The 26,702-nt window shown below is 38.2% G+C and overlaps 1 protein-coding gene across 1 annotated transcript in view; it reads right to left on the reverse strand.

Annotated features, from left to right (window-relative positions):
- The window catches only part of gabrz (gamma-aminobutyric acid type A receptor subunit zeta), a 28,555-nt gene extending 13,584 nt beyond the window's left edge, over nt 1–14,971 (reverse strand). Inside the window, exons 1-2 of the mRNA XM_036572761.1 lie at nt 14,884–14,971; nt 13,355–13,432 (exon numbers count right to left, since the gene is read on the reverse strand). Of these exons, the coding sequence (XP_036428654.1) occupies nt 13,355–13,407 (53 nt within the window). The 5' untranslated portion in view covers nt 13,408–13,432; nt 14,884–14,971. The remainder of the gene's footprint in view (nt 1–13,354; nt 13,433–14,883) is intronic.
- Nucleotides 14,972–26,702: the final 11,731 nt, after the last annotated feature.

The raw sequence follows: 26,702 nt of genomic DNA on the forward strand, positions 1-26,702 counted from the left end.
GGTTACCTTTGAGATTTGAGATGGACATTGTTGGAATCTTAACAAAGAAAAAACTGCTAAGTAAGGCCATGGCCGGAATGGGATTTGTTTTCAACCCAGGAGTTAAATGATGCAGATCAGCCCACCCCAAACTACACACACACACACACACACACACACACACACACACACACACACACACACACACACTCACACAAAACACGCTAAAGTCCTACAATGTCATGACATCAGGCTACAGGCTGTTGGCAGTGCAGTCATTATTTTACATATTCCAACACTGCTACCCTGATACTAAACAAGAACAATCAATCAGAAATGCAACACTGCAACACTGCAGCAGCTTCAGTATACAGCATGTTCACCACAGACACAACTTTTGCCCAGAGAAGACGAGAACTGTCAGACAGTTAAAGATGTTCCAGTTTAAAACCTACTACTTATCAAAGCCAAGAAAACAGGTTACTGTCAAAGCAGACAGACTCAATGAAGATGACATGAAAGTTGAAAAACATCAGCAAAAAAGTTAAAAACCATCATCTTAAACACCTAAACTTAATAACTGTAGACAAAAGCATATTGCCACAGCAGATATGAAACATGGTTATGATTTATTTATGGTCTTACCTGTGATGACCTGACACACTAACTACGTTAGATGTTTGCTTTGACATTTTCACAAAGCCCAGGCCAGCTTATGTAATGAAACAGCACTAAAAGGACCAAATTCGCAGAAAACCGACAACGATGACGTTTTTTACATTTGTTTTTGGCTTTGGACAGGAAGAAAACCAGTTCAACTTTTAACGCAACTGGAGCTTAAAAATTCAGACACTGGTGAGCTGATAACAAACTGAAGGATTGAAGCAAAAAACTCAGTAGAGCTGCCTGTTCTATCAGCCAGCAGCAGATTGGATAAAATTGTGGTCAGATTCACACAGTGACGCTAATCTCTCGAGGTTGAAGTCAGCTTATTCAAATGTTCTGTTCCACCTTAAAAAATCCTCGCTATCGTTTGTCTAGGCGTCTAAACGTAAGTTAACTGAAGTTATCTTTTTAACGAGTCTCAGTTATAATCAGCAAATTGGAGCTGTATCGCTTGAGGTGGGGGCTGCTGGTTTAACCCCTAAATTACTACAGACATACACTTGAATGTAATATAGTTTGAGTGTTCTTGTGCGTATATGCTTGAGTTTATTAGCTCACAGCAAGCGGCCCACCAGGAATTCTCCCGACTCTCCCAATTACCCATTGCGGCACTAATTAAGGCCTTTTTTTCACACTCATTGTCCGTAAATGCTGTCGCTTTATTTCTTTCTTTATAGACCACTGAAGTCATTGTGTAGTCTGCGTCATGCCCACACCAGGAACTCCAGGTCTAAGCTGGATTTCTCTATGGCCAGAATGAATAGTGTTTTCGAAAAACCTCTGCCCACAAACACATTCCTTCACAACAGATGTTACAAAAACATTAAAATGCTAAAATCCCTTCAACCTAATGATTATAGGTTGGAGTTTCATTACGCAGACTAAGTTAAGGTCATTTGAGACATTTTTTGTCTTTCTCCACAAATCCTAAGCATAAATTTAACACATGATATATTTCTGAGATCTTCAGGATGTATTCTAAAAAGAATTAAAGTATACAAATGATAATTATTGTTATTTTCAATATAGAGTGCTAAAATCACTTCTGTATTTTGGTTTTGGGACAGCACACGAAGGAATGCCATCTGGGATGGTATCATTTGGGGCAGCTTTTTCTTCATAGACTTCGTTACAACTGAAGTTATACAGTTGTAGGCAAAAGTTTGAACAACCTTGTCAAATTACATGCTTTAATGATTTTCTAAGTGAAAATACTCATCCACTGCAGGAAACAAGTTTAACATTTTGTGAAAAAAAAACAAAAAAAACAATAATAAAACCTTAACTGTGCCATAACTTTTGCACAGGTCACATTTTATGTTTTCAGTATGTTAAATTCAGCAAATACACAGTATTAAAAAAAAAGTTCAGAAGTGTGTTCTCTTAGAAAATCAACAAAACATGTAATTTGACCAGGGGCTCTTTTCAGGTATCTAACACATTTAAACTTCCAGCGGGCTAGCAGCATCCTTATAAAAATTGGAGAATGGGTCATACAGCTCAACTGATGGATTAGTTGAACCCTCATCTGTGTTTGTCTAGTTTAACCGAGTTTTGATGATAGGCAATAGTCTTAACTGTAGTATTTACGGTGGAACATCAGCGTGACGTGACATGTCAAAAATAGAAACAGGACGTCCGACAAACACTGAGCTCTGCCATGGCATCTGGTGTAAACAGCTTTCTTGATTACAGTGGTTTTAGTTTTCTCATTTTGTTGCTTGCTGTCAAGTTTTGTCGCTTGCTGTCAACAAGTAGTTCTTTTTGGCAGAAAATACTTCATACTTGTAACTAGTAAAGTGCTTTTCTGGAAGAAAATGCAGAGTGATTGTGCAACTTAGGCTTGCTAGACGGTTGCTATAGTATCCCAAGTGGTTGCTAGGGTGTTGCTAAGAGGTTGCTATGGTATCCTATGTGGTTGCTAGGGTATTACTAGGTGTTTGGTAAGGTATCCTAGGTGGTAAGGGGTTTTTAGGCGGATGCTATAGTATCCCAGTTGATTGCTAGTGGGTTGCTAGGTTGTTGCGATGATGTCCCAGATGGTTAATAGGATGTTGCTAGTGGACTTCATTGTCATATAAGAATAAGAAGAATATACCATCACATAACAAAAGTGAAGTGACTGTTATTTTTTAAGGCCTTTTGCTGGTGCTGTTGATTGCAGAATGATACATACAGTGATTAATCTGGAATGCCATTATCGGGTCATATTAGAAAACTTCTCAGCCAGTCACATTACACTAACTTTTGTGTAATTCAATTTTAATTGTGTTGGTGTACTTACAAAAGGTGAATGATTCCCTTAAACACTTTGAAAATGTTTTATAATATATTATATTTTTGTTGATGACAACATATACAATATATTTCATTTTCATAGTGATTCTTTTTACAGCGCATCTGTAAATCTGCTGGACTGCATGTTTCTTTACTCAAGTAATCACAATGACCATTCTTGTATTAATTAGGGGGCCCTCAAGCATTGTTACTATTAATAAAGAGAAAGCGAGTGAGTGTATGTGTATGTCTGTGTGTGTGTGTGTGTGTGTGTGTTTGTGTGTGTGCGTGTGTGCGTGCACATGTGTGTTTATGTGTGCGCGCTTGTATGTTCCACTAGATAAACGAGGTGGAGTCAGCATGTGCGGGGTGATGGGGGAGGCTGAGGCTGTGTGTGTTGGGAAGAAGGCAGATACAGAGAGAGAGAGCGAGAGCGAGAGAGAGAGAGAGCGAGAGAGAGAGAGATCTGGTTAAGCGAGTTCTGCAGTCAATAAGCTGCTGTGATGGTTCCCACGTATGTTTTGTTGCCTGTAAGAGGCAGCCAGCAGCTCTCTCTCTCTCTCTTTCTCTCTCTCTCTGTCTCCCGCTCTGCCCAGAGACACCAAGCCTTTTCTTTTCATTCTGGAATATTTATGAGGGTGTTGTGCTGGGGTCGATCATGCAGCCTTTTTTTATAAGTGTATCTCTAAACGTTTCTTACATATGGCGCTACACTCTGGGGGACGCTTGTTCTAAAGCAGGGACTCAAATGAAGCTCATATACCCGCTGCACTGCAGACATGGAGACTTGTTTACTCCACAAAAGAGAGACAGAGAGAGGAGAAATTTAGAACACATACAGTCCAAAGAGCAAAAAACGAAATTCAAAATACTTATTTTGTAAGCAATACAAGATCTCTAAAACCATTTGCTGATAGATCTGTAGTTTGTTTACATTTTGTCTTGATCAGCCACGTAACATATTCATTTTAAGACTTTGTGATGCGATACTTAATTAAGTAGTGTTTTTATGCAGCAGTTCTAGATCGGAGCTATTTTTCATATTAACTTTTTGATTCTATTTATATTTCTGTCGTAAATGTTTCAAAATCTAAGAGTAAAAGTGTAATCTAAGTGAAAAAGTGGTATAATCTAAAAATAAGGGTGTAGTAATACACTTGAGGTCGAGCTGCCATGAGATATGTGCGTTTTCAAAGGCTTTTCATAAATTTAAGGTCATTTTGCAACTGCATTAGAAAAAATATTCCTGTGCCTGTCCCATTCACCCAAGCTCAACCACCCAACTTTCCTTTACAGTCAAATCTATGTCTCGAGACTTGACTCAGACACGTGAAATTTCAGGCTGAGAACAAAAATGAATAAAATTGATCAAATCAGAACAACTAACCTCAAAGCAGTAACTTAAGGTAACCTCAACTCTGTGACTTTGCATGTCAGTTAAGCTACAGTCATGTGCAGTCATAACTGATGCTGTTCTCCAGCAGCTCACAGCGACATCAGGTTTGATATGGTTTCAAATAACGAGTCTTATAATAACAACCTTCAGTCTGATGGACGAAGCCCTTCATGCTGTCTTTGAAGAAAAGAAGCAAAACTTGAAATGGTTTGTTAGCATGTAGTTTGAGTAGCAAACATTCTTGCTAAAACAATAACTAATTTAGCTAAAGTTGTTGGTTAATACAGCTGAAGTTTAAGTAAACTAGAGATCACATTCCTTTAAAACTTACTACACCTTCAGCTGGGTTAGCTATTTAGCTTGCATACTTGCATACTTTGTTAGTCTCTTTTGACGCTGTTCTATAATGGTCAGAGAAACAGATGGACTACAGTCTGTATTTGTAGAACTACAAAGTGTATCTATGTGGTAAGTGGAGCTGATAAAAAGGACAGTGAGTGTAGAGAAAAGGAGGTGTACTGAATGAAGTGGCCAGTTGTTTTATTAAGCATAATTCATCACATTATAAAATTTAAAAGTCGAAAGTCAAAATTCTTGTATTTCTACTGATCTTTTGCCCACCTCTAAAACATCTTCTGATTTTTTGCTATGTCACCCTGTGGACAGGGGAAAAAGCTTGAAATAAAACAGATAATGCAATATTAAGCAATAATATGTTAATACATAACCCCCACCTATCATGAAGCTAAAACTCCCAACTAGTTCAGAGACCCTCCCTGATACTGTGTTTTATACAGAAATACATCACAGTATGGGTTTCAGATACACACTGACTTTATATATAGATGATTTCCACAGCATACACACAAAAGCATACTGTGACATTGTTTATGGCAAAAACATGAATAATCACATTGCCCACCCAAGTCCGCTTCATACTAATACTGTTTGTTTAAGATTTTATGCTTCAGCACATTAGTATCCAAATTATACTGCTGTTAAAGCAAGGCCATACAAGCCACAGGCTGTGTTTTATATATACTCTCCACAGTGTGCACATGCTTATTTTCTCCATCACTTTCAAGACATCTGAAAGCGCACACTTTTATATATAGCAGGACTGCATGCTGGGTGGAAATGGGCTTTCTAAATTATGCATTAATTTGTTTTCAGCAGTAACTCTACAGCTAGAATCTAAAAATATCCAGAAAACTAATTACAGTATGTTTGTGTGGGTGACTCTAGACACATGGAAGATTTCTGTGAGATTAACTCAGCCACCAAACTCGGTTGTACAGTCAGAGTCAGCTCCCTAGTGGGTATACATTACATGCTAGGGGAGCTGAATTAACCATCTCATTGAACACTGCAGCACCTACCCAAGCAAAGATGCCGCTTCACCTTGTAATCGCTGTACTTCTAAGGTTTAAAAGTGTTTTCCTGCTTTATTCTTTTTCCCTGTAGGCCAAAATAATTGTGAATTATAAATATATACACTTATATAGATGTATGCAAAAGTTTGAACATCCTTGGTCAAACGTTTTGTGGATTTTCCAACTAAAAATAAGTTAACACATCCTCTACAACAGTGGTCACCAAACCTGGTCCTGTAGATCTACGTTTACTCTCTGGTTCTATTCTGTGGTCATGTTTCTAAACTGACTGGACACTATAGTGACCACTTTTAAACTCTAGGAAAACAAATTGGCCCAAGTTAAATCAACACTAGTAAATCTAGTTCAATGACCTTTAATTGAGTTGGAAATGTAATAGTAGATTTAGTTTAGCCAATTTAAGTAAATTTTGTTGGATCAATACAACTGCCTTATTTTGAAAGACATTTAATTGCTTTGAAATATTTCCATAATTCAATTAAGATCAGGTACAGTGTGATTTTTAAAAAAAAATATATGTGTACATAACTTTCTCATTACATCAACACAATTATTGCCAGAAGTAAGTGCACAGAAAAGCAAAAGGTTTATTGATGTGGAAATGATGTACACATTTGATTCAAGTAAATTTAATGCATCACTTTTTTTTAGTACATAGACTGAGGCCTCTCTGAAAAGTGTGCAGCTGACTCCCTTCTACCTACTCTCTGTGGACACAGCTCTTCAAAGGATCATTAGGGATTCATCGCCCATCAAAAGGGAGGCTTTCTGCTTGCTGCCCGTTGCGTGAACGAGGGAATCCTGGGTAATTGGTCACTGAGTTGAACAGGCAAGAATGCTGGCTAGAAACAGATTATGTCTGCAAGCTCTGACCATTGACAATCATCCATCTCATCTGCATGGGCATCTGACAAAACAGCTTCACACATTCATATACATGAACACGCTCTGATTCAGCTCACTCCTCACTCCTGTCAGCATTAATACACATGACTGCATTTGGTAGGAATGACGCACATTTAAATGAATTATTTTCTCATTCATTGGATTCATCTTCTCCTGATGCGTCAACTTCTGCCTGTGTTAACCGCAAAACTGTGGTTTTGTTGGCTGAAAAAATGGTACAATATCATCAGGGACTTCCAGTACACGAATTTGATCTGAGACTCATTAGGCAAAACAGGAAAATGCCAAAAAGCACTGAAAGCACTGGGGCTTTTTCAGTTTTCTGCTCACAATCTCCCAAGTCAAACTGAACAGTAAGAATCATTCAGATAAGGCTTTGAAAACTCACACTTATCTCTTCCCTTTCTCCTTCCATTCACTTGACTTTGAGCCAACAGTAGCTCTAAATCTAGCCTGTGTCTCTGGTGTTTAGATTGATAGACGTGTGTGTGTGTGTGTGTGTGTGTGTGTGTGTGTGTAACTGGAGCTCTCTTTGAGGGCTAGTTTGCCTCCTGCCTCAGAGGCAGCTCAGTTCCAAACCAGACAGGCTGTGCCTCCAGCTCACATTATTCAAACCCCCTCTTGCCTCTATCTATGGTCAGGAGAGACAGCCTCTCCTCAGCTAAACCCCCCACTGAGACAAAAGAAACATGTCTTATAACACTCTGCTGCCTCTGAGCCTCACAATGGGAGCCAACTGTTTCTGTATAGATACTGTATGTAACCATTCCTGTGTAGATACTGTATGTAACAGTTCCTGTGTAGATACTGTATGTAACTGTTCCTGCATAGATATGTAAGTGTTCCTGTGTAACTGTTCCTGCATAGATATGTAAGTGTTCCTGCGTAACTGTTCCTGCTTAGATATGTAACTGTTCCTGTACAGATAAACATTTGTAACTGTTGCTGCACAGACACTATATGTAACTGCTCCTTCACAAAGATGTACCTGTTTCTAAATAGATAATGTATCTAATTGCCTCCACAGATATGTAACTGTATCTGTACAGATACTGTATATAACTGCTCCTCAACAGATTTGTAAGAACATATCAGGTATAAAATTGTTTTTTTAAACCCTGGCCAATATCTGTTGGCTCATTCAATTCACAGTTTATAGTTTTGTATAGTGTTAAGTAGTGGCGAAGCTGCGTACCAGCACAAAACACACTAACATGCCACCACCACATCAGTGTCACTGCAGTACTGAGAGTGATCCGCCACCCAAATAATACCTGCTCTGTGGTGGTACTGTGAGGGTTCTGACCATTGAAGAGCAGGGTAAAAGGGGGCTAACAAAGTATGCGGAGAAACAGATGGACTACAGTCTGTAATTGTGGAACTACAAAGTGCACCTATATAGTAAGTGGAGCTGATAAAACGGACAATGAGTGTAGATATAAGGAGGTGTTCCTAATAAAGTGCTCACTGACTGTATAATGACAGTAATCTGGTACATTATATTTTTCCTTGACAATGTCGAAGGTCATAAACAAGCCATTAGTGAAAAACAGGTCACAGGTGGGTTACTTATCTCTGACTCCAGGCTGAAAATATGAACTGTTTACTGTTGATTACAGTGAGTGTGCATTGAAGAAAAGAAAATGTGATTAAGGATATCATTGGATTTCCACCAGGCAATTATGCTGGTCCTTACTGTGTTATATTTTTAACAATCTGTTGATTTGATCATTTGGTTTATGAAGGGATTACCGTTAATGACTACTTCTTGAATTAAATTGTATCTGATGTCTAACCGAAGTTGAGTTGTGTAACTTGTCTAATGTTGAATGTGAAATGCTGATATGATCAGAAATAGTAATAAAAGGACCTCCCAAATGTTTCGGCTTTTGGAGGGTGGATAAATTGATTGGGGCCTTTTGGTGATTCCAAAGAACTTCTTTATTAAGAACTGGACTGAACCAGCCAGAGGGTGGGGTCACAAAAACAGATGATTGATTTCATTTTAATTGTGGATATTCGCTAATTAAGGATAAGGGTAGTTCCATCTTTCTAGTTTGTCTTTGATTTTTTGCAGTAGAGACACATTGATTTTGTATAAATCACATAGGACTGGGAAGATGTGAAGAGATACCAAGATACTTTAGCTGGTATGTCCAGGACCAAGGCATCCCAGTTAAATTCTCTCAGAGGCAGAAACTCGGATTTCAACCAGTTGATGGAGAAGTCAGACATCTTGCTATAGCTGCTGATCAGACTATGGACTGACGGAACAGACAGTGAAGGATAGGTGATATATAATTAAATGTCATCTGCATGTAAGATAATTTTATGATGGTGTGATTTTGACTAAATACCAGAGATTTTATTGCAAAATAAACACATTTTCAGCATTCAGGGATGCCATATAAATGGCGACTCATTTGGAGAGATTTTGCTGTTATACATGTGGATTAAGTCAGATAGTCTTCGTGTGTTTTCTGAAGACTGCCTCCCTTTAATGAATCCAGTCTGATCTGTACTTAAGAGTAAGAAGATTACAGAATCCATTCTAATTGATAGAGCTTTGCATATGATTTTTATGTCTGAGATCATTAATGATACAAGGAGGCAATGGAATGGTTTTAGAATAAGTGTGATATGTGCAGTGTCCATGTGTTGAGGAATTATTGCATTTTGGAAAATTTCTGAAATTACTTTTACAAACAAAGCTAAGAGCCAAAACTGTGGATAGAATACTGCTGGGTAGCCATCTGGTCCATTCGATTTCTGGTAAGGCATGAGAAAGAGGGCCTTGGTAATTTCTACATATGAAAGAGGTTTGTCTTTTTTCTCCACAGATATGTAACAGTTTCTGCACAGATGCTGTGTATAACTGTATAACTGCTCCTCCACAAATGTGTAACTGCTCCTCCACAGATATGTAAATGTTAATGCACAGATACTGATGTAAATATTCCTCCACAGAAATGTAGCTATTCCTATGCAAGCATGAACATCTATTCATTTGTTGCCATTGCTTTTTGACCAAATGTTTCAACCTGTGTCATTCTGATTTTCAGAAATGTAATGACTTACTATCTCATTGTTGATGTACTGTCTTTTAATTATTCAGTCTTATAATAAATTAGTATGTCATGAAAATGATTTTTTATGCTTATGTCACACAATTTCATAATTACACGATTTAATCGCATTAGATAGTATCAGATGCTCTTTTGTAATTTTGAGATACTGAGCCATGATTATGAAAAAATGTTTAGTTATTATACTAAAACTACATGCGCTTTAGTTAACAGTGAACTGTTTCTTGTTTATTGCAATAATAAATAAATTTTACTGTAAAAAGTTTTACTGACATTCTCCACACTGTCCTTTCAAAAGTTCTAGTATCTGACCGTGAAATTAATATTTTGGGATGAGTTTAGCACCCAGATTTTGAAAGGGATTATATAGAAACATTTATTCAGATGTGATCTCATTCACTAGTCCCTCTTATTTTATCAAAGCAGCATAAACATCTTACAAAGTATGTGTGTAATCACTTGTGTGACTTACTGACTTAGCTCACAACCTCCAGCTGCTTTTGAAAATCTCTCAGACAATTTCAAACCCACAAGCCCTTTTTCAAAGAAACGTCTTCCTACTGTACTGCTGTTCAAAAATTAAATATTCTTTCATAAAATAAAGCACCATGTACTATTGTACATCTTGAAGACTTGAAAAATTGCATCAAGTTATTTATTGAGTTTGCATAACATAAGCTGTTTTTTCAACCTTCATAAGAAACTAAACAAAACAGATCAGAGAGAAGCAGAAGTGAATCTAAAATACTGAAATGCTAATAGGAGCAGAATTTATCAACTGCAGTTTCAGTGCTTTAATATGCATCCAATTAAAAAAAAAAATATTGATGTTACTCCAAACCAAGATGCTATTGTAGGCCTCTCAAACCAGGTCATCTGAACTAGCACAAACAGAGAATCCCAGGCCAAGCAATTCCTTCAGAGAGAAATCTCTTTAGATATGAGACACTTAGCACTGAATTGTGAGTTCTAGTCATCCCTTTACTGAGCTTTCACCTTTTGAAAGTCTCTGTTTAATCTTTTTGACTGTGCTGACAGAGGCCTCTTACAGCTTCTTGCGAAATTTTTCAAGCCCCTTGAAAGTTATCTGTCCCCTCTGACTTAATGATGCATATTTCCAATCAATATTTTTATTGTCAGTAGATACATTAAAGAAAAGAAAAAAATTAAAATATGCTGTTTGTATAAGTGCACACATTAATATTTGGCAGGGCCTCCATTTGCTGTGTTAACAGCTTTAAGTTATTTGGGATAAATACGTATACATATACATCAGGTATACCATTTCCAATTCCCAAAATATGTCATCACATCCTAGTTGGGTAAATGTTATGCTTTCTGGCAAATTTTACTTAAGTGATAGAGTCTTTCTTGCCACCTCCTTGCACAAGTCAAAGGTGTGCTGGTGCACCTTTACTCTACTTTCAGCCACTGAACTGCCTCTTTTGAGGTGATGGCTGGTCTACCTGAATGCTGGTCTCCTTCACAAATCTAAAACTTGCTTAAATTCTAAGTTTAAACTCAGACTCTTTAATATCTATTTTATATTTGAGAAAGTAGCAAGCTTACAATGTATATGTTTTAGCTAAAGCTTAACTTAGGAACATACTCTCCGGGCAGTCATGTAGACTGGACTGTCTGCTCAAAGACAAGTGATTGGAACCTCTGTACCCAGTCTTATACCACTCTATCCAATTCCAAAGTTACTGGGGCAGATTTACTAACATTTTGCACTGTTTTTGCATTGGAAAGGGGCTGTTGAGATTTATTAAATAGGTGCAATGGTGCGTCAGTGCTAATGAAAAGATTAAAAGATCAGTCACCTCCTTGTTATGCTTTTGCTACAATGCATCTCAGACTACAAAATAGAGTGAGGAGCACAGTATAATTAAAATGAAGCACCTACTCCTCTTTACCAAGACTTATTGTAAATACTGACTGTGCACTTTTTATTGTAAATCTAAGTTTTCCTGAAGCACACAAGGTGTCTGGCATTGAATTGAGTCTGGATGACGTGATGCAATTTTCACTTCCTGATTATTGGTCCAACAGAGCTCACTGGGAGATTCAAACACTTGGATATTGTTTTGTATCCCCAGAGTAATTTATACCTTTGAAAGACTTTGTCTCTAACATCTGCCTGTTGGAATACTCGACACCCATCTGAGCATGCTCAGTGGAGCCTTCGTGTCTGCTTGGTTTGCTGGTCTGTCTACAAGCAAGAGGAGGTGAATGGGAGGTGTATGCAGGGTGACAGATGGTGAGGCAGACTGGCACTGCTGTTTGCCCTTCCACCTTCTTTGATCTGCTCCAGAGGAGACTGGCCATTCACAGAAAGCATGAACTGCAGAGCTTCCTTAGTTGGTTCAGAATCACTCACCACCAGCATAAAAACACAGCCCTGACCAGCAAGATCCCTGATGAGACCCACATCTCATTAACCCAAATCTGCCTGGACATGCAAGGTTAAGCCCAACCAGGAGCAGTAAATCAATGCATCCGAGCTAAACTGGGCTATCTGTAATCATGTTAGTGCTTTAGTTACTGTACCTCTGCAAGCGAGGATAACATTGAGCAAGCAGAGAAGAGAACGGACAGCATATGAAGGCTGTTATTTTCATCTGTACCCACACACACTCACACTGCAGTACAGCCATTCAAGCTCGACCAAAAAGTCCTTACGGATTAGCTGTAATTCCATCCTACCATCGCTACACCTTTTACCAGGCCCACATAATCCTGTGTGAATAGATACTTAAGGCAGCTAGTCTTTCATTTACTGCCAAAGTAGCAAAAGCTAAATTATACTGCGCTTGTCTCCTCAGCGGGTACGTCATCATGTACGCTTAACACCCAGGAGAAGTTGCAGACAAAAATGGGTTTCCGCCTCAGGTTTCCTGCTAGCATGGTGCATTGCAGTGTTTAAGTCTGGCATCCTATTACCAAAATAAATACACGTCCCACACACTACTTTAGGTTTGTCAGCAGACCTCCTAAGAACATAAGGTAGGCTTGGAAAATGACTTTTAAAGTGAGAAGGTTATCGCCAGGTCATCAAAGCAAATGAACATGCAGAAATAGAGATGACCCAGCCTACAGAAAAACAGCCCTCCAGAATTAATGGCACCTTTGGTAAAATTTGGCCAGAAAGGCAATGAAAAAATATCTTATGTTAAATGACAAAGGTTGTTTAACAACTTGATCTGATGTTATTCAGTAACTACAGGTTCTTCAATGCAAACTGGCTACGTTTTCTTAGGTTACAGAAGTGTCTAATAAAACTATGTCCACTTTTTAAGTGATTACATATCCTAATCATTTTCTAGTGATTATACAGAACATACATTTCATTAGGTCTGCACCTCTGACTCTATTAAATATCAGATCAAAAGACTAAAGACTAAAGATGCGGAAGGATCTAACAGTAGGACAATTACTTTAAACATACCTCCAACTCCATACACACAAAAAATGATACACTGGCAAAAGAATCAAGCTTTTGTGATAATCAGTCCCCTGATTTAAACCCGAGTCCACAAATCCAAGGTCTCAGAAGGATGCCAAGAATTTTGTAGGACACAGTACATACTAATCAGGATGAGTGCATGTTTAAGCAGAGAAGGTCAGAACAGGCTTTAATAGTTCCTTACCTGCTAATGATGAGAATGAAGACTACAGAGCCTGGAGGGCTGCATGAACGCATGGCTGCAGGAGTCTCAGGCGTCTGTCTAAAAGTGAAAAGAAACAGTGAAACTCTTTGTATCATGCAATGAATAAAGATATGCAGTGATAAAAGAATACAGCATCTTGTGGAACTTCAAAAGCTCTAGTATTGACTGTGATAGGCCAGCTGTTCTTGGCACTAGGCTTTTTTTAAGAAGCTCTCGTAATAGAGCTTAATGATTGGTTCCTGGAGTTACAACAAAGGCTGTATTTTATTCTGTGGAACTTTCTGAGGTTTATTTAGTAAATCAGATCTGAAAAACTAGTGGATGCATGTTAATAGTGATCATACTGCAATAGGTGTCACACAGCCTCCGAAACCCCTTGTAGATTCGGACTCGATCTCCCAGAATCCTCTGGGAGATCACATGACTTCTGATCTTCCCGTAGGCGATAAGACTAAAACGGACTCAATATCCCAGGATCCTATGGGAAGTCACATGGCATCTCATGTGACACCGCGCTCCTATCAGCGCTCTAGCTCTCCAGAGTATTGATGTGATTCACCTGTGTTATGTGTCATATGATATACTTAGTATAGTATATAAGCCCGGGCTTTAGCTTAGTAAAGTTGCGAAGTATTGTATCCAGTTGGTGACCTACTGAGCGTTTATTCTATTGTCGTGTATTTTGTGTATGACCTTTGCTTATCGTTTTCTCGTCTCTGCCCTTTTTGCTCTGCCCTTTGGACTTGGTTGCTATTGTCTCTGATTTTGGATTATGACCACTTGCCTGTACCTTAGACCATGCTACTGCTTTTCCCTTTTTGGACTGTTGCCTTGGCTGAACTTTGTCTCTTTCGTGTGCCTTCCGGATCTGAACTCTGCCTGCTTATCGACTACGACTTTGAACTCTGTTTCTACCAGTAAAGCCCTTTCTGTAAGTTACATCTGCAAGCGTCTGACCGTGTTTGAAACATTACAATAGGCCATTCAATTAGTCTGTAAAAGCAAAGTTCTGCAATTTTAGAGATTTGGAGTTTTCCCATATCTCTCTGCATCACTACCATTGGTGCAACATTTTCTCCTGACTGGAAAGGTGTATTCATTTTACAATCTGTATGCACACACTACCACAATCTGTCAGGTGAACAGATAAATGAATGTCATAATTCATTTCATTCTCTAAACTGATTGACCCCTTACATCCTTAAGTTATAGGACTGAGAAATGGAATCCTGAACCTGCTTACCTAACACTGGCATGAACCATAACTCATGCCTGTCCATGCCTAAGGAAGTATATACAAAATGCGCTATGTGTCTTATAGTCTGTTGAACCAGTGCTGTTGCTATATGGCCTTCTCTGCCCTGCCGTTCCTGAATCCCATCTCTTTAGCTTCCCTTTCCTAGAGGACTGCAAAGGTGTTATCACAGAATTCATAGAAATAACCCAGATTAAATGGTTACATCACTTTTTGAATATTACATTCCCATGCCCTGGCCTCTGACAAGCACCTCTTCTTGGTACCCAGTGAAGCGATTCCTTTTTGTCTCAACAGAATCAAGATGAGCCTTTCATCTTTCAGTGCACTGCTTTGACCCAAACCCCACAAAAAAAGAAAAACCTTACAGCTGGACACCAGCACAGATGAAAATGACATGGCAGTACATAATACAGTCCTTATTGAACCTTGAATTTCCTCGCTGCATGTCCACGATTGCTATTTTGAGCCTGGACGGCAGATTTACTCTCAGAATCTCTGCTCAGTCTTCCAGCATCAGGATAATCCATGTGCAGCTGCGGAGATGTGTGCCAGACAACAGACCTCTGCCCTGCAGCACATTATCTCACATACACACACATAGAGCCACTCCTAATGTTGACCTCTGCCCCTTTAATGCAAACTTTAGTGGTCGATTATCATTTATTTGCTGAATTTAACATACTAGAAAGTTTTCATACCCTTTCAGTCAGTCTTTTTGGTTAAAATCACAGACTTCAAACGTTTCTTATAGCCAGCAAACAGTCTTTTCTTCCCTTGATTTAGGATTTTTCCCCCTACTTTTCCCTGCAGACCACTTAGTTCAGAAATAAAAATAGAAATAAAAAGTCTTTTTGTATGCGCATCATGTTTGAGATTTAACCACAGATTTTCAGTAATATTTAAGTCTGGACACAGTGAAGGCAATTTCCAAATGTATGTTTTGGGTCATTGTCTTGTTGTAATATATAACCTTTTTCCATACTCAGTTTTTTCACTGGCTGTGCAACATTTATTAGAAGCCTTTCTTCCCTCTCTCCCTGTGCCTCTGCCTGCCACACAGCCTCAAAGCATAATAGATCCACCCCATGCTTAATAGCTGGCAAGGTGTAATTTTCTTCAAATGCTGCTCCTTTTGCTTCTAAACATATCTTTCGTAATTGTAGGATTAGAGTTACATTTCTGTTTCATCAGTCCACAGAATGTCATTCCAAAATGCCTCTGCTTTATCTACATGTTGTTTTGTATGCTTCAGACATACAAACTTTTGTAACAGTCAAGGTATTACTAATGATCCTTCCATGTAGATGATGTTTGTCCAACAACACTCCACAGTTCCTGTGCCAGCCAAATCTTCCTGTAGGTGTTGGGGAGTGATGTGGGGGTTTTGCTTTGCATACATGGCCAGTCTATGAACATTTTTTCAGCGGTTTTTCTTGGTCTTCCAAATCTTGTCTTGACTTCCTAAACTTTTCTTTAATTTCTTAAAAGAAAATTAAAAGATAATTTCTTAAAGACATTTCAGACAGTGAATACAGTAGGCAAGAAGTGTTTCGATATCTTTTATAGTCTTGCTTTATAAGGATCAATTATCTTAGATCCTAGATGAGCAGAGTTCTGTGTGAAAGTCAGAGATTACCCTTCATTTATGTAATTCCCAGTCAAAACAACCATTAAGCACAAGTTATTACTTTTTCCAGAGATATTTCTGAGGAGATTAGATACAAGACAATCCACTTACATAAAGAAGGGTAAAGTCAAAAGAAAATTATGATAAAAAGAAAACGTTCCATAACTAAAATTAAAAAAAATATATTTAAAAACATAAGGAATAATATACGGAACATATGAACATCAGTTAGGTGGACTGATAGACTACCAAAACTGTCAACATCAGACATTCAGGACTTAAAGCTAAGGAGAAAATCAAGCTCCACTCTTGCTTCAAATCTGAAAATATTCACATGAGATTCTGTCTATCCTTCCCCTCTGACAATATTTACTGTGTCTAAAAGAATGTGTAGCTGTCAATAAGCAGATAGTAAGAAAAAAGAAAATCATTTGCAGATCAAGCAAAGAAACTGCTGGTGTTCTCAGAACAATGGACTGACCACCACAATCCAGACCTCAAAATCATCGAATGTGTTTGAGATTACTTGAATCATGAGACGCAAAAAATGCAATCAACATCAACAACTGAACTTCGGAGGTGTGAAAAAATATCTGTGTAGAAAATTGAAGTCTCCAGTAAAGAACGCAAATTGTGACAAAAGCAGTGGACAGACTAAGTACTGAACAATTAGATATTATATTTAGTTCTTGAGGCTTCTGTGTAATTTTCTCTTAAATATATGGTTTATGCTTTTTTCCTCACACTGAAAAATGAATACCTTGTACTTAAAAGTCATTTTTACTGGAGAATTAAATAAATGCAATGTGGTCTCTGACCTTTGCACAGTACTGTATATGCATATATATGTAAATATCTACATGTTCATGTAATAAGAACATTTTACACCTAACCCTAAACCTAGCCCTATCCTTCTGCTAGTCATGACACCCTAGGTTATTCCTGTTTTTCTCTCGTTTTCCTATAAAGTCAGGACATTTTGTCCTGAAAATGTCTGAAACACACATAAGCACGCACACACTCACCCACACACATACATTCACATATACAACCATACATCTTTGAGAACATACTCAAGGCCATTCTGGATTGGAGCAGCATTTCACATGCCATAAGGCATGAAAATCGCTTTAATGCCATCTTCTCATCTGCTGATGTGACCTTTGTTCTAGCCACTGGATCTTGATTCAATGACAAAGTGATGAGCCCTTCACCATGAATCATTCTGCCTCAGATAAACTACAACTGTACATGCTGTGAACAAGACCATCTACTGCCAGCTGAAGCTCATGTACTCACATAACAAATTATTGTCCCCATTGTACTCCCATCCCAGCAGGCTCCACTTGTCCCAATGCGCGCACACACACACAACCACTCACACGCACACACATACACACACACTCTGAAAGGCTCCATGGAGCTGCGATGCTTTTCCCAGATGCCTCAGAGCACTGTCAAAGCTGCCTGCTCACCAAGCCGTCCCCACACACAACTGTCTCATCTCCAAGTACAGAGCTTTTGATTTTATTATTTCATTATTTATTATTTTTAGGCTGCGGGCTCTTTCTGCCCGCCAGCTCTGCTCATCCTGGAATGTGCAGGAGACAACAGGGGGCTGATCAAGAAAAGCAGATCCATTAATAAATGGGTAGAGCAAAACTCCCTGCCAACGCATATCAGATTTATACACAGCAAGTGAGGCTCAGGTGTGCAAGTGCAAATGTGACTCCAGAGGACAGTGACATTATTCCTCTTGAAGATCAAGTACTATGTCTTAGGTCACTTGAGTAAATTATGTTTAAAGAGGCCAGCAAATCAATTGTGAACACTAAAACTCATTTCAATGGGCCTCATTCACCAGCCATTCTTAAGTAGAAATTTCTTCTCAAAACCTTATTCACATTTTTACAAAGATTCTGACATTCACCAATGTTTCCTTTTCTGAGATTTGTTCTTAGGTAAAAACAGAATCTGTGCACAATCAAGAGCATAAATATATTAACATTTCTGTGGTTTAAGAACACTTCATGAATCTGACAGACTTTTTCTTAGGACCTTTCTCAAGAACAGTTTTAAGAAAAAAACTAGGAAGATATTTGTGAATCAGGCCCAATGATCTAAAAATGTGCAAAATAAAATAAAATCATGTTTCAAATGGAATAATAAGCTAGAATACTGTTCAGAAAACTGCACAGTGATTCATAGTGGTATAACTACTGTAAACAAGTCAAGTCTTAAGCTTTTATTTTCCAGCAGATATCGGATTACAGAGGTGAAGTTAGGTTTAACTGGGTGTGCTGGTAAGTTTGGTATTTGGTGTTGGTGGTAAGTGGAATTTGGCCAATCATCATTAGCTTTTGCTAAAGTTTCAGACTGTGGCTTGGTGGCAACAAATTATTGAAGTGATGTGAGCATTTTTTAGACTAGGCAAAAAAAAGGCAATTTACTTGCACATTCTGCCTGGCATTTTTAGCTCACTACTAAAGTGGCTATGATTTGTGTGGGGTGTGGCTGTGGAATGGAGCCAAGAAAAATGAAAGATTTAATGCTTTAATGCTTTAATTCTGATTGGTACAAGGGAACACTTGATGATACAGTATTTCAGTATCACCTAACCCAACTCAAATCCATCTGAAGAAACCTAAAAGGCAAGTTCTTAATCAAAATGACCAACAGTGTTCTTTATTAGGCAGATGATAGTGCATTAGGGTAACTTTCTATTTTGTTAAATGAAGTGCCCTCAACACACTTGCTGGTCACATTTTGGGCACCCCTCCTTCATATGCTATAAAATTGTAACATTTAAAGAAAAAAAAAACTTGTAAATATTGTAAATGAACTGTATGAGTATTAAGAGCCCTTTTAAAGTTTAAAGAACCTTCAGATAATGTAAATGCTCTACACATATTAAAAGGTCCAAGCCAAGAAACATATAGTAACTTTTGTTTTTAAGAGCATAGTTTTAAACATATTATTGCCTGCCCTATCACATTTGTACAATACTGTATTTCAGGGCCCCACATTCCATTAGAAATCCATTTCATTTACAGTGCAAGCATGAGACTCAAAGATAAATATTTGAACAAGCAAATCCAATATTTATGAAGGAGTGTGAATCTTCCAAGGCTGACACATCTTTCCCTGGAGAGTGCTATAATGCTTATCTAAAGGCAGCAACAATTGTGTAAATGTCGGCAACGATCTGAGCTTGAGTTGGCCCTGGAACATCTGCCCAGGTACTTCACTCTCTCTTCTACATCCTCCCTTGTTTAGCCACACTGAGGCAGTGGTTATGTAACTCAACGCCCATTACATGGCTTTTGGACTGGGGACAGAGGTGTTTCTCTGTGTGACAGTTGACATGTGCAAGGGAGCAGGGACCTTGAGACAGAGGAGCTGACCCAAGGCCACACAAAGTTGGACACTTTAAAGCACCACTGGGCCACATTGTCCTTGTTGGAGGCCCAAGAATTCTGGCCACCTGAGACTGGCCACACACAGCACAGATCCGCTCTACAGCTTTCATATTTAACCCCTGAAACCTGGGCCTATTTTTCATTTGTTAACCTTAGAGGCATTCACTGTTATCTATAAAAATGGGCAAAACTATTGACAAAACTCAGAATGGCTACACTACTACAGTTTTTAGCTATGCAAAGTACTTTTTACCAATTTATAGAGTCATTATATCATATATTGCAGTAGGGAGCCCTCAGGGCGTTGATTTCTGTAAACCAGTCTGTAATCTTCAGTTCATTTGTGTTTAATAGGATCATCATACTTGTATGTAAACCCTCTATAATACTCTTATTGCATAATTTTTGCAATTTTTGCTTGAAAACCTAAGAGCAAAATCTTGAAACAAAAAGTTGTTCAATTCGTTTTTCCCACAGTTTTTAGGTAGCTATAGCCAAGCAAAGTAGATGGAGCCAAGTACACATAGATGAATTACTAGTATACTTAAGAAGTGACAGTGGAATCAACCAATCATGTTCTGATTTACAGTGGGTGAGTCCGATGTCTGGACGTCCTGTGAATATAAGTAGTAGACAAAGTAGGTTTCATTCAGTTGTTAGAAATCTATGAAAGTGATGGCAGCTCTATGTCAGGGCTCTTTGCTTAAAGAGTCACCATAAAACTTCAACATACAAGGTAAAATATATGTAAATGTAAGCTTAGTACTAACATACTATTGTACACCACCTTGGGTCACCATTAAAAATCTGCATTACTATAGTTTTGACATTTATAGCCCAAACTATAGACCTAGCTTGAAAAATCATGGACCACCACTGATATAGTGACAGAAAACAAAGGATAAGTCCATTTAAAATTGCTTAACTCAGCATGGTTCAAGGCAAGGGTGTAATGATTTATGATTGCAGCTTGCACAATGCTAATGCTAATAGTTATGAGTGGAAGGGACAGGTTGTTAGAGGTTAAGAGGTAAATGAGCAAACCTGACAATACAGAGAAAGACACATGTCGACAAATAGATGAGCTATTGTGTTTTGCTTTGCTTTTTTATTTGCTTCCTTGTTTGTTTATTTTGTTGAGTTTACTTCTCTGCAACCTATTCCTGCTGTACCGACTTCACAAGCTCGACAATAAAGATATGGAAGGCAGACATTGGGAATCTAGGTCAGAATGTATGTCTGAAATCTATAAACATCTCTCTTTTACTCTTGTGTCTCCAATTACTTTCACTTTACATCTTTGACAAGCCTCAAAACATTTTCACTTACACCCTCAAGAATCTACTAAATTAATCATGCCAGACATGCATATCAGATTTGAAACTCTTTAATTAAAAGGCCTCTCTCTGCCTTAACCAGTTCACATGATCAGCGGACCAGTGAGTTGTCAACAAGAACGTGCGCAAACTGCACTTGAGCAAGAACTACAAAGAGCTTCTTAAATCTATGCTGCATTTATATTTCTTTGATGCAACATTGCAGAAATATGTACCTGGTAGTGTCCAATAGCCTGTATCATAAACACCCCCATCTAGGAGAAAAACCTGCAGAAACAGTCATGTAAAGGATTTGTACAGGTCAGGTAATTTATTCTACTTGAACTAAGATAAACTTTCAATTCCACCAGCCCCAAAGATGAAGGCAACTTTTGACCCAGTTCGTCCAGCAATTTTAAAATGCGCTCTTTAAAAAAGTGGCTAAAAAAGAATAAGATGAAAGAAGCTAATATCCAAAAAGGTTTGGAGGCTTGGAAGCACCTCTCCATTTGCACATGTAATCCAAATGGAAGAAAAACTAAGGCCAGCTTCTGACTTGTATTATAATGTCACACTGGCATTATTTAAATGAGGCTTGGAAGAAGCTCTCCAGCTGCACATATAATTCAATAAGAAAAAAGGCAAAGGCCGCATTCTGACTTGTATTATAACACGACCAAGCCTTGTGTCAGAACATCTTGTTAAGGAGCAAAGCATGAGGTTTTCAGCTAATGTTTCAAGGTTAAGGTTCAAAAGGTGTCTTCCTGCCTCACAGTTTACTTTAGAAACTGCATATTAAAGCTTACAGAACATCATGAACATTAGAAAGCTCTGGGGTCCAAAGCAAAATCAAGTGTAAAATGGAAGAAGATGGAGATCCTGACGTCCGTTTAGTTCACCGAGGGTCTTTCATCATACTACAAACAGCGTGATGACAGGGACTGCATTTAAAGACTTGGAGCCAATATAAAATATGGAGAACATTTTTACTGTCCACTAAACTGAGGCCATCAAATCTGCATCATCCAAATCAAAGTTGACGCACAAGTAAATAATAATAAAGCTGCAAAGGACTCTGGTTTCAGGAGAAGGATTAGGCCTAGTCTTTATATTAAACTACAGTGCTAATGATCAATGTTTCATCATTTCTCATCCTGGATGATACTCAGTCACCTAAAGATTAGGTGACGTGTGCAGCACCCTGCATGTTTTACAGAAGCTCTGCACCTGTTGGTCTTTTCTTCAGCTATCATCACAGCCAGAAGCCTCCCAAGCCACACAAGGACATCAAAAATCCTCTCGGTTCAAAGAAATTCAGAGCCACATTTATGTATAAAGGGTAACCCTCTGTGCAGAAAGGAGACTGTACATGCAGTGCAATCTTGCAGAATGTAAGTGCAATCTTGTGGCTGTAGTTTAAAATGTTACGTAAAGTCTGAGGAAGACAGGCAACAGGAAACTCTAAGACGATTCCAAAATTATGCACTCACCTTGTCTGCACTATAAATACTCAGTGAGCACAGTAATGTCAATAATCTTAAAATGCTATTATATCTATCTATATATCTATATCTATATATATCTATATCTATCTATCTATCTATCTATCTATATATATATATAACATATATATATATATATATATATATATATACATATATATATATATATATATAGATAGATAGATAGATAGATAGATATAGATAGATAGATAGATAAACAACAGTAACAACAACAACACTAATAATGATAATAACAATAATAATCATAACATAATGTAAGGTTTGCAAAACATGGAAAGTGGAGTCTGTTAATTCCTGACCAAAATATTCCTGTAAGGAGAAGCGTCATGCAGGAGGGTTTCATGTGTTGTTCCACAACATTTTCTACTTACATTTAAAGTCGTTCACCCGTTTGCATGTCTAGACTGATGCCAGCTGCGAAGGATAACGAGGCGCTCATCTGTGTATGCTGAATTGGTTGTTCTTTTCAGCCATCTATTTTTTTCTTTCACATAGAATTCCCGCGGTTTTCTTGACAAAAATACAAAGAAACAAAGAAAACCCTGAAGTCAGCAGCCCAGATGCGCCACCACTCAGCAGCAACTACTGGTTGCGTCTGTGGCAAACTCGGCAAGATGCACAATGCGCGAGCGTACAGTTAGTTTTCCCACCCGTTTTCCGACAAGACCCGCCTTTTGTGCTGGTATTGGCTAGTTAGATCTTGCCTCCGGCGGTCGGATTGGTTAATATGACCGCAGCTAAAGCTGAGATTAGCCTAGGCTCGAATTCACGTGCCCTGCCTTCGCGTGCTCCTGTTGTCGAACAGCGTGTTGACTGTAAATCTGAACAATTAGCTAATACGCGCGCTAAGGGCGGAGTCTGTCGGAATACGGGTGGGAAAACAGTCGACGCGTGTTGGACATAAAAGAGTTGACTGACGTAGTGGGATAAAGACCTTTTATTCCACTAGACTGACGTTACAAATACTCTGCGAGTTGTATTTTATTTTCTTTTTTGCCAATAGAAAAAACGATCCTGACTAGGAAATGGAGATGAAATGTGTGGAACCCGACAGCAGTGCTCTTGCAGTGTTATTGAAGACGTTGGAAAATGCTAAGCTGACACCTCTTGTGTGAGCTCCTCTGCAGAACGATGTATGCCATGAAAATTTGCTTTTCGTACAAAATGTTCAGCTGAGATTTTGTAATTTCTTCAATAAAATGTAAACAATTTGTAGCATTTTGTTATTACTGATCTCCATATAGGCGAATACAGCTTGAATTATTGAAAATGTCTTCGTCTTAAACTGAATTACTCTCAGACACACAAAACGTGCATACTTGTCACTGATAAATAAACTTTAATCAACAATAGAACCATTAAACTGATTGCTGTGGCATAAATTTGACATGTCAGTCCATATCCACCCTCAAGGTGAAGTCACTGATCTTGAAAAAATAACAGTTTGCAGGGCGAACCCAGTGGAAACTGGCTATGGGTTGCCTGTGACTCAGTGTGGAATTGGCTCAGTTCCAGTGGATGGTTTCTGTCAATGTGCCCCTGAGTAATGAACTCCAGATTCGTCCGGGGGACAGCTCGTGCTGTCGGTTAATGTAAGTCACTTTGGTCACAGGCATAAACTGAATACAAATGTATCAGCTTTCAGATCCGACAGTAATGAAACAAGCCTACATGCAAGTAAACAATTAAGACTCATCTGTTCACGTTTGCAATCTGTTAGGTAGCATAACAGCAGTCACAACAGTCAGTCACCCAAAATATTCCTCAACCTGCATTCAGAAAGGAATCTCTCAGATAAGTTCAAAAAACGATAAAAGTGTGTATGGTAAGTGGTATTTTTTCTTTTTTTTATCTAGCCAAATTCTCTGCCTGCTCATGCAAATACAAGCAGTGAAGCCTTACTGCAGCTCTCCCACTCAAACGGTTTAAATTTGTCCCAGATATGTTATAGTGCACCACCTCAGCCTCCACTCTGAGGTTGCTCACACCAAGGAACTCATCACAGGTTCAATTCTTTATTAATCGTGGGACACACAAGGTAAGTGGCTGAAATGACAGGAGATTTGATACACTGAATATTGGTTGGACTTTTGGGTCAGCAGCTGTGATGGTGGAACAACTAAACAAGCTGGAATTGTATACAATTCAGCAAACAAGATGGGCTGTGAACAAAACAACTGAAAAAATCTGAGCTTAACTTGATATTGCAAAGTTTCGTGACTCTACCTTTATGACTCTGTCCATAACTACTTGTTTGTGAAAAGAATTTCCAGTATTATAGCATGTTTAATACATGCTTCTTTGCTTTACTGTTTTCTTTATTTTACACAACTGCTGTACAAAACCAATAGAACATTTGAGGTTGTGGGTTACCGCGAATAACATCACAGCAGTGATGATCTACAGCACTCGCTTTCAGCTTGAATTACAGTAGTGTTATTATCTCATATTCTATTGCTTATACAAGTCACAAGAGGTTGCACATTATACTGATTTTACCAAAAGTTAAGAGATGTTGTTAGGCACAACACAAAGCAAGGTATTGTACAACTCTGACAAAATAAAATATGATCTAATACACAATTTCTCAATATACAATTTAATTTATAATTAATAACAATTAATGTTACAATGCAATTCTGCCACCAAACATTGTAGTTTGGTGTAGTTTGTTAGCAGTGAGCTGTGTTTGTCAAACAACCAGCGCCACCCATAAGGGAGGAAAAAAAGAAAAAATTTTAGGGGCCCTGCCACTTGGGGGGCCGTGCTGAGCACGGTGTTAAGAAAGCACAGCAGTGGAATGCATATGCCTGTATTCAAGCTTTGAGTCTTTGAGTAGAAGTGGGTGCCCAGCCATGTCTTTGTGAGGGCCTGTACACAACATAAAAATCAATAATTTCTTTCTGTAAACAGCACAATGGTTTTTAATAACTTGTCACTTTAATACAGAATATAATAAATGTATTTTGAGTATTTACAACAGCTTCAAACATGGCTCAACCAATTTTAGAATAGAGCTTTCTATTTTATAATTCATAAGAATTGATCAAGAACTGTTCAATATTTTATGGTACAGCTCTTAATCAGTAATGCTGAGATCCTTATTGGTGTGCGAAGACACAACATTAATCAAATTAAACATTGGTTCACATTCTTTGCTTATGTTTTTACTGACATCTTCATACTGTCTCTTAAGAGCAAGGAACACCATGTAGCCTTTTGAACCTATGTGTGCATGACACCAAACAGAATTTAGAATCTCATTTATGGAGAAATATTTGGTATTAAAGCAAAAATTAGGCCAAGTGCTGAATATGAAACATTTCTTGCTCTTTGTGCTTTGTGCTAAAAGAAGCAGACTTTTGCCGTTCCATTTCTTTTCTTGCCATCCTCTTAGGAAACATAGGAATGAGTTGAGTGTGGTCGCTTCCGAACTTCTCTACAAGTGTCCTTGTGGTTTGTTACAAAATGTGGTTTATGTATATGTTTTTGGTATATTGACATATAAGTGCAAAAAACAGCAGCTCTGTATATATAAAGGCAAACATGTCATGATGATAAAGACCACGTCTTCACTGATCTTTGATCTGAAAACATGTTGCATTTAATAAGTACAGAAGCACACATATTCTTCTACAGAAAAAAGGCTTAACTCTGCACATTGTCACCTAGCGGCTAGCATCACAGCCCCAGCAGGTTCTAAATGAGGAAAGGCCAGGAGGAAGAAAACACAGCACGATTAAAATAGTGTGCTGTGATTTTAAATGTTTTATTTAAATGCCTATTTCCCATGAAGTCAGCTTTCAAACTGTGGCCTATTTTGAGAGCTAATTATCTGGTGTAGCCACTAGGATAATTGCCTATTTTTACTTAATAAAACTTTCATTTGAAGAATAGACATCATGGTCCCATGATAGCAAATTTGTCAGAATTTTTCAGTTTTTCTTCATTTGTATGAAGTCCAAAAAATTATTACCAATTCTGTTTTTGATCTGATTGGAATAGATAGATCCTGGTGAGATATACTGTATGAGAGTGAATGAGTTTAATTAAAGCAAATAAATAATTATACCTTTCAGAAGTTTTGCATGAGTACAGTAATGCAGTTCATTTGCTGCTGTGTTAGTGATTGCACATGGATTGCAGAATCTCTTTGAATAATTCAAGGCGGTTCAAAAGCCCAA

The sequence above is a fragment of the Colossoma macropomum genome, unplaced genomic scaffold (genome assembly GCF_904425465.1).
Source record: "Colossoma macropomum unplaced genomic scaffold, Colossoma_macropomum, whole genome shotgun sequence".
Taxonomy (NCBI): Eukaryota; Metazoa; Chordata; class Actinopteri; order Characiformes; family Serrasalmidae; genus Colossoma; species Colossoma macropomum.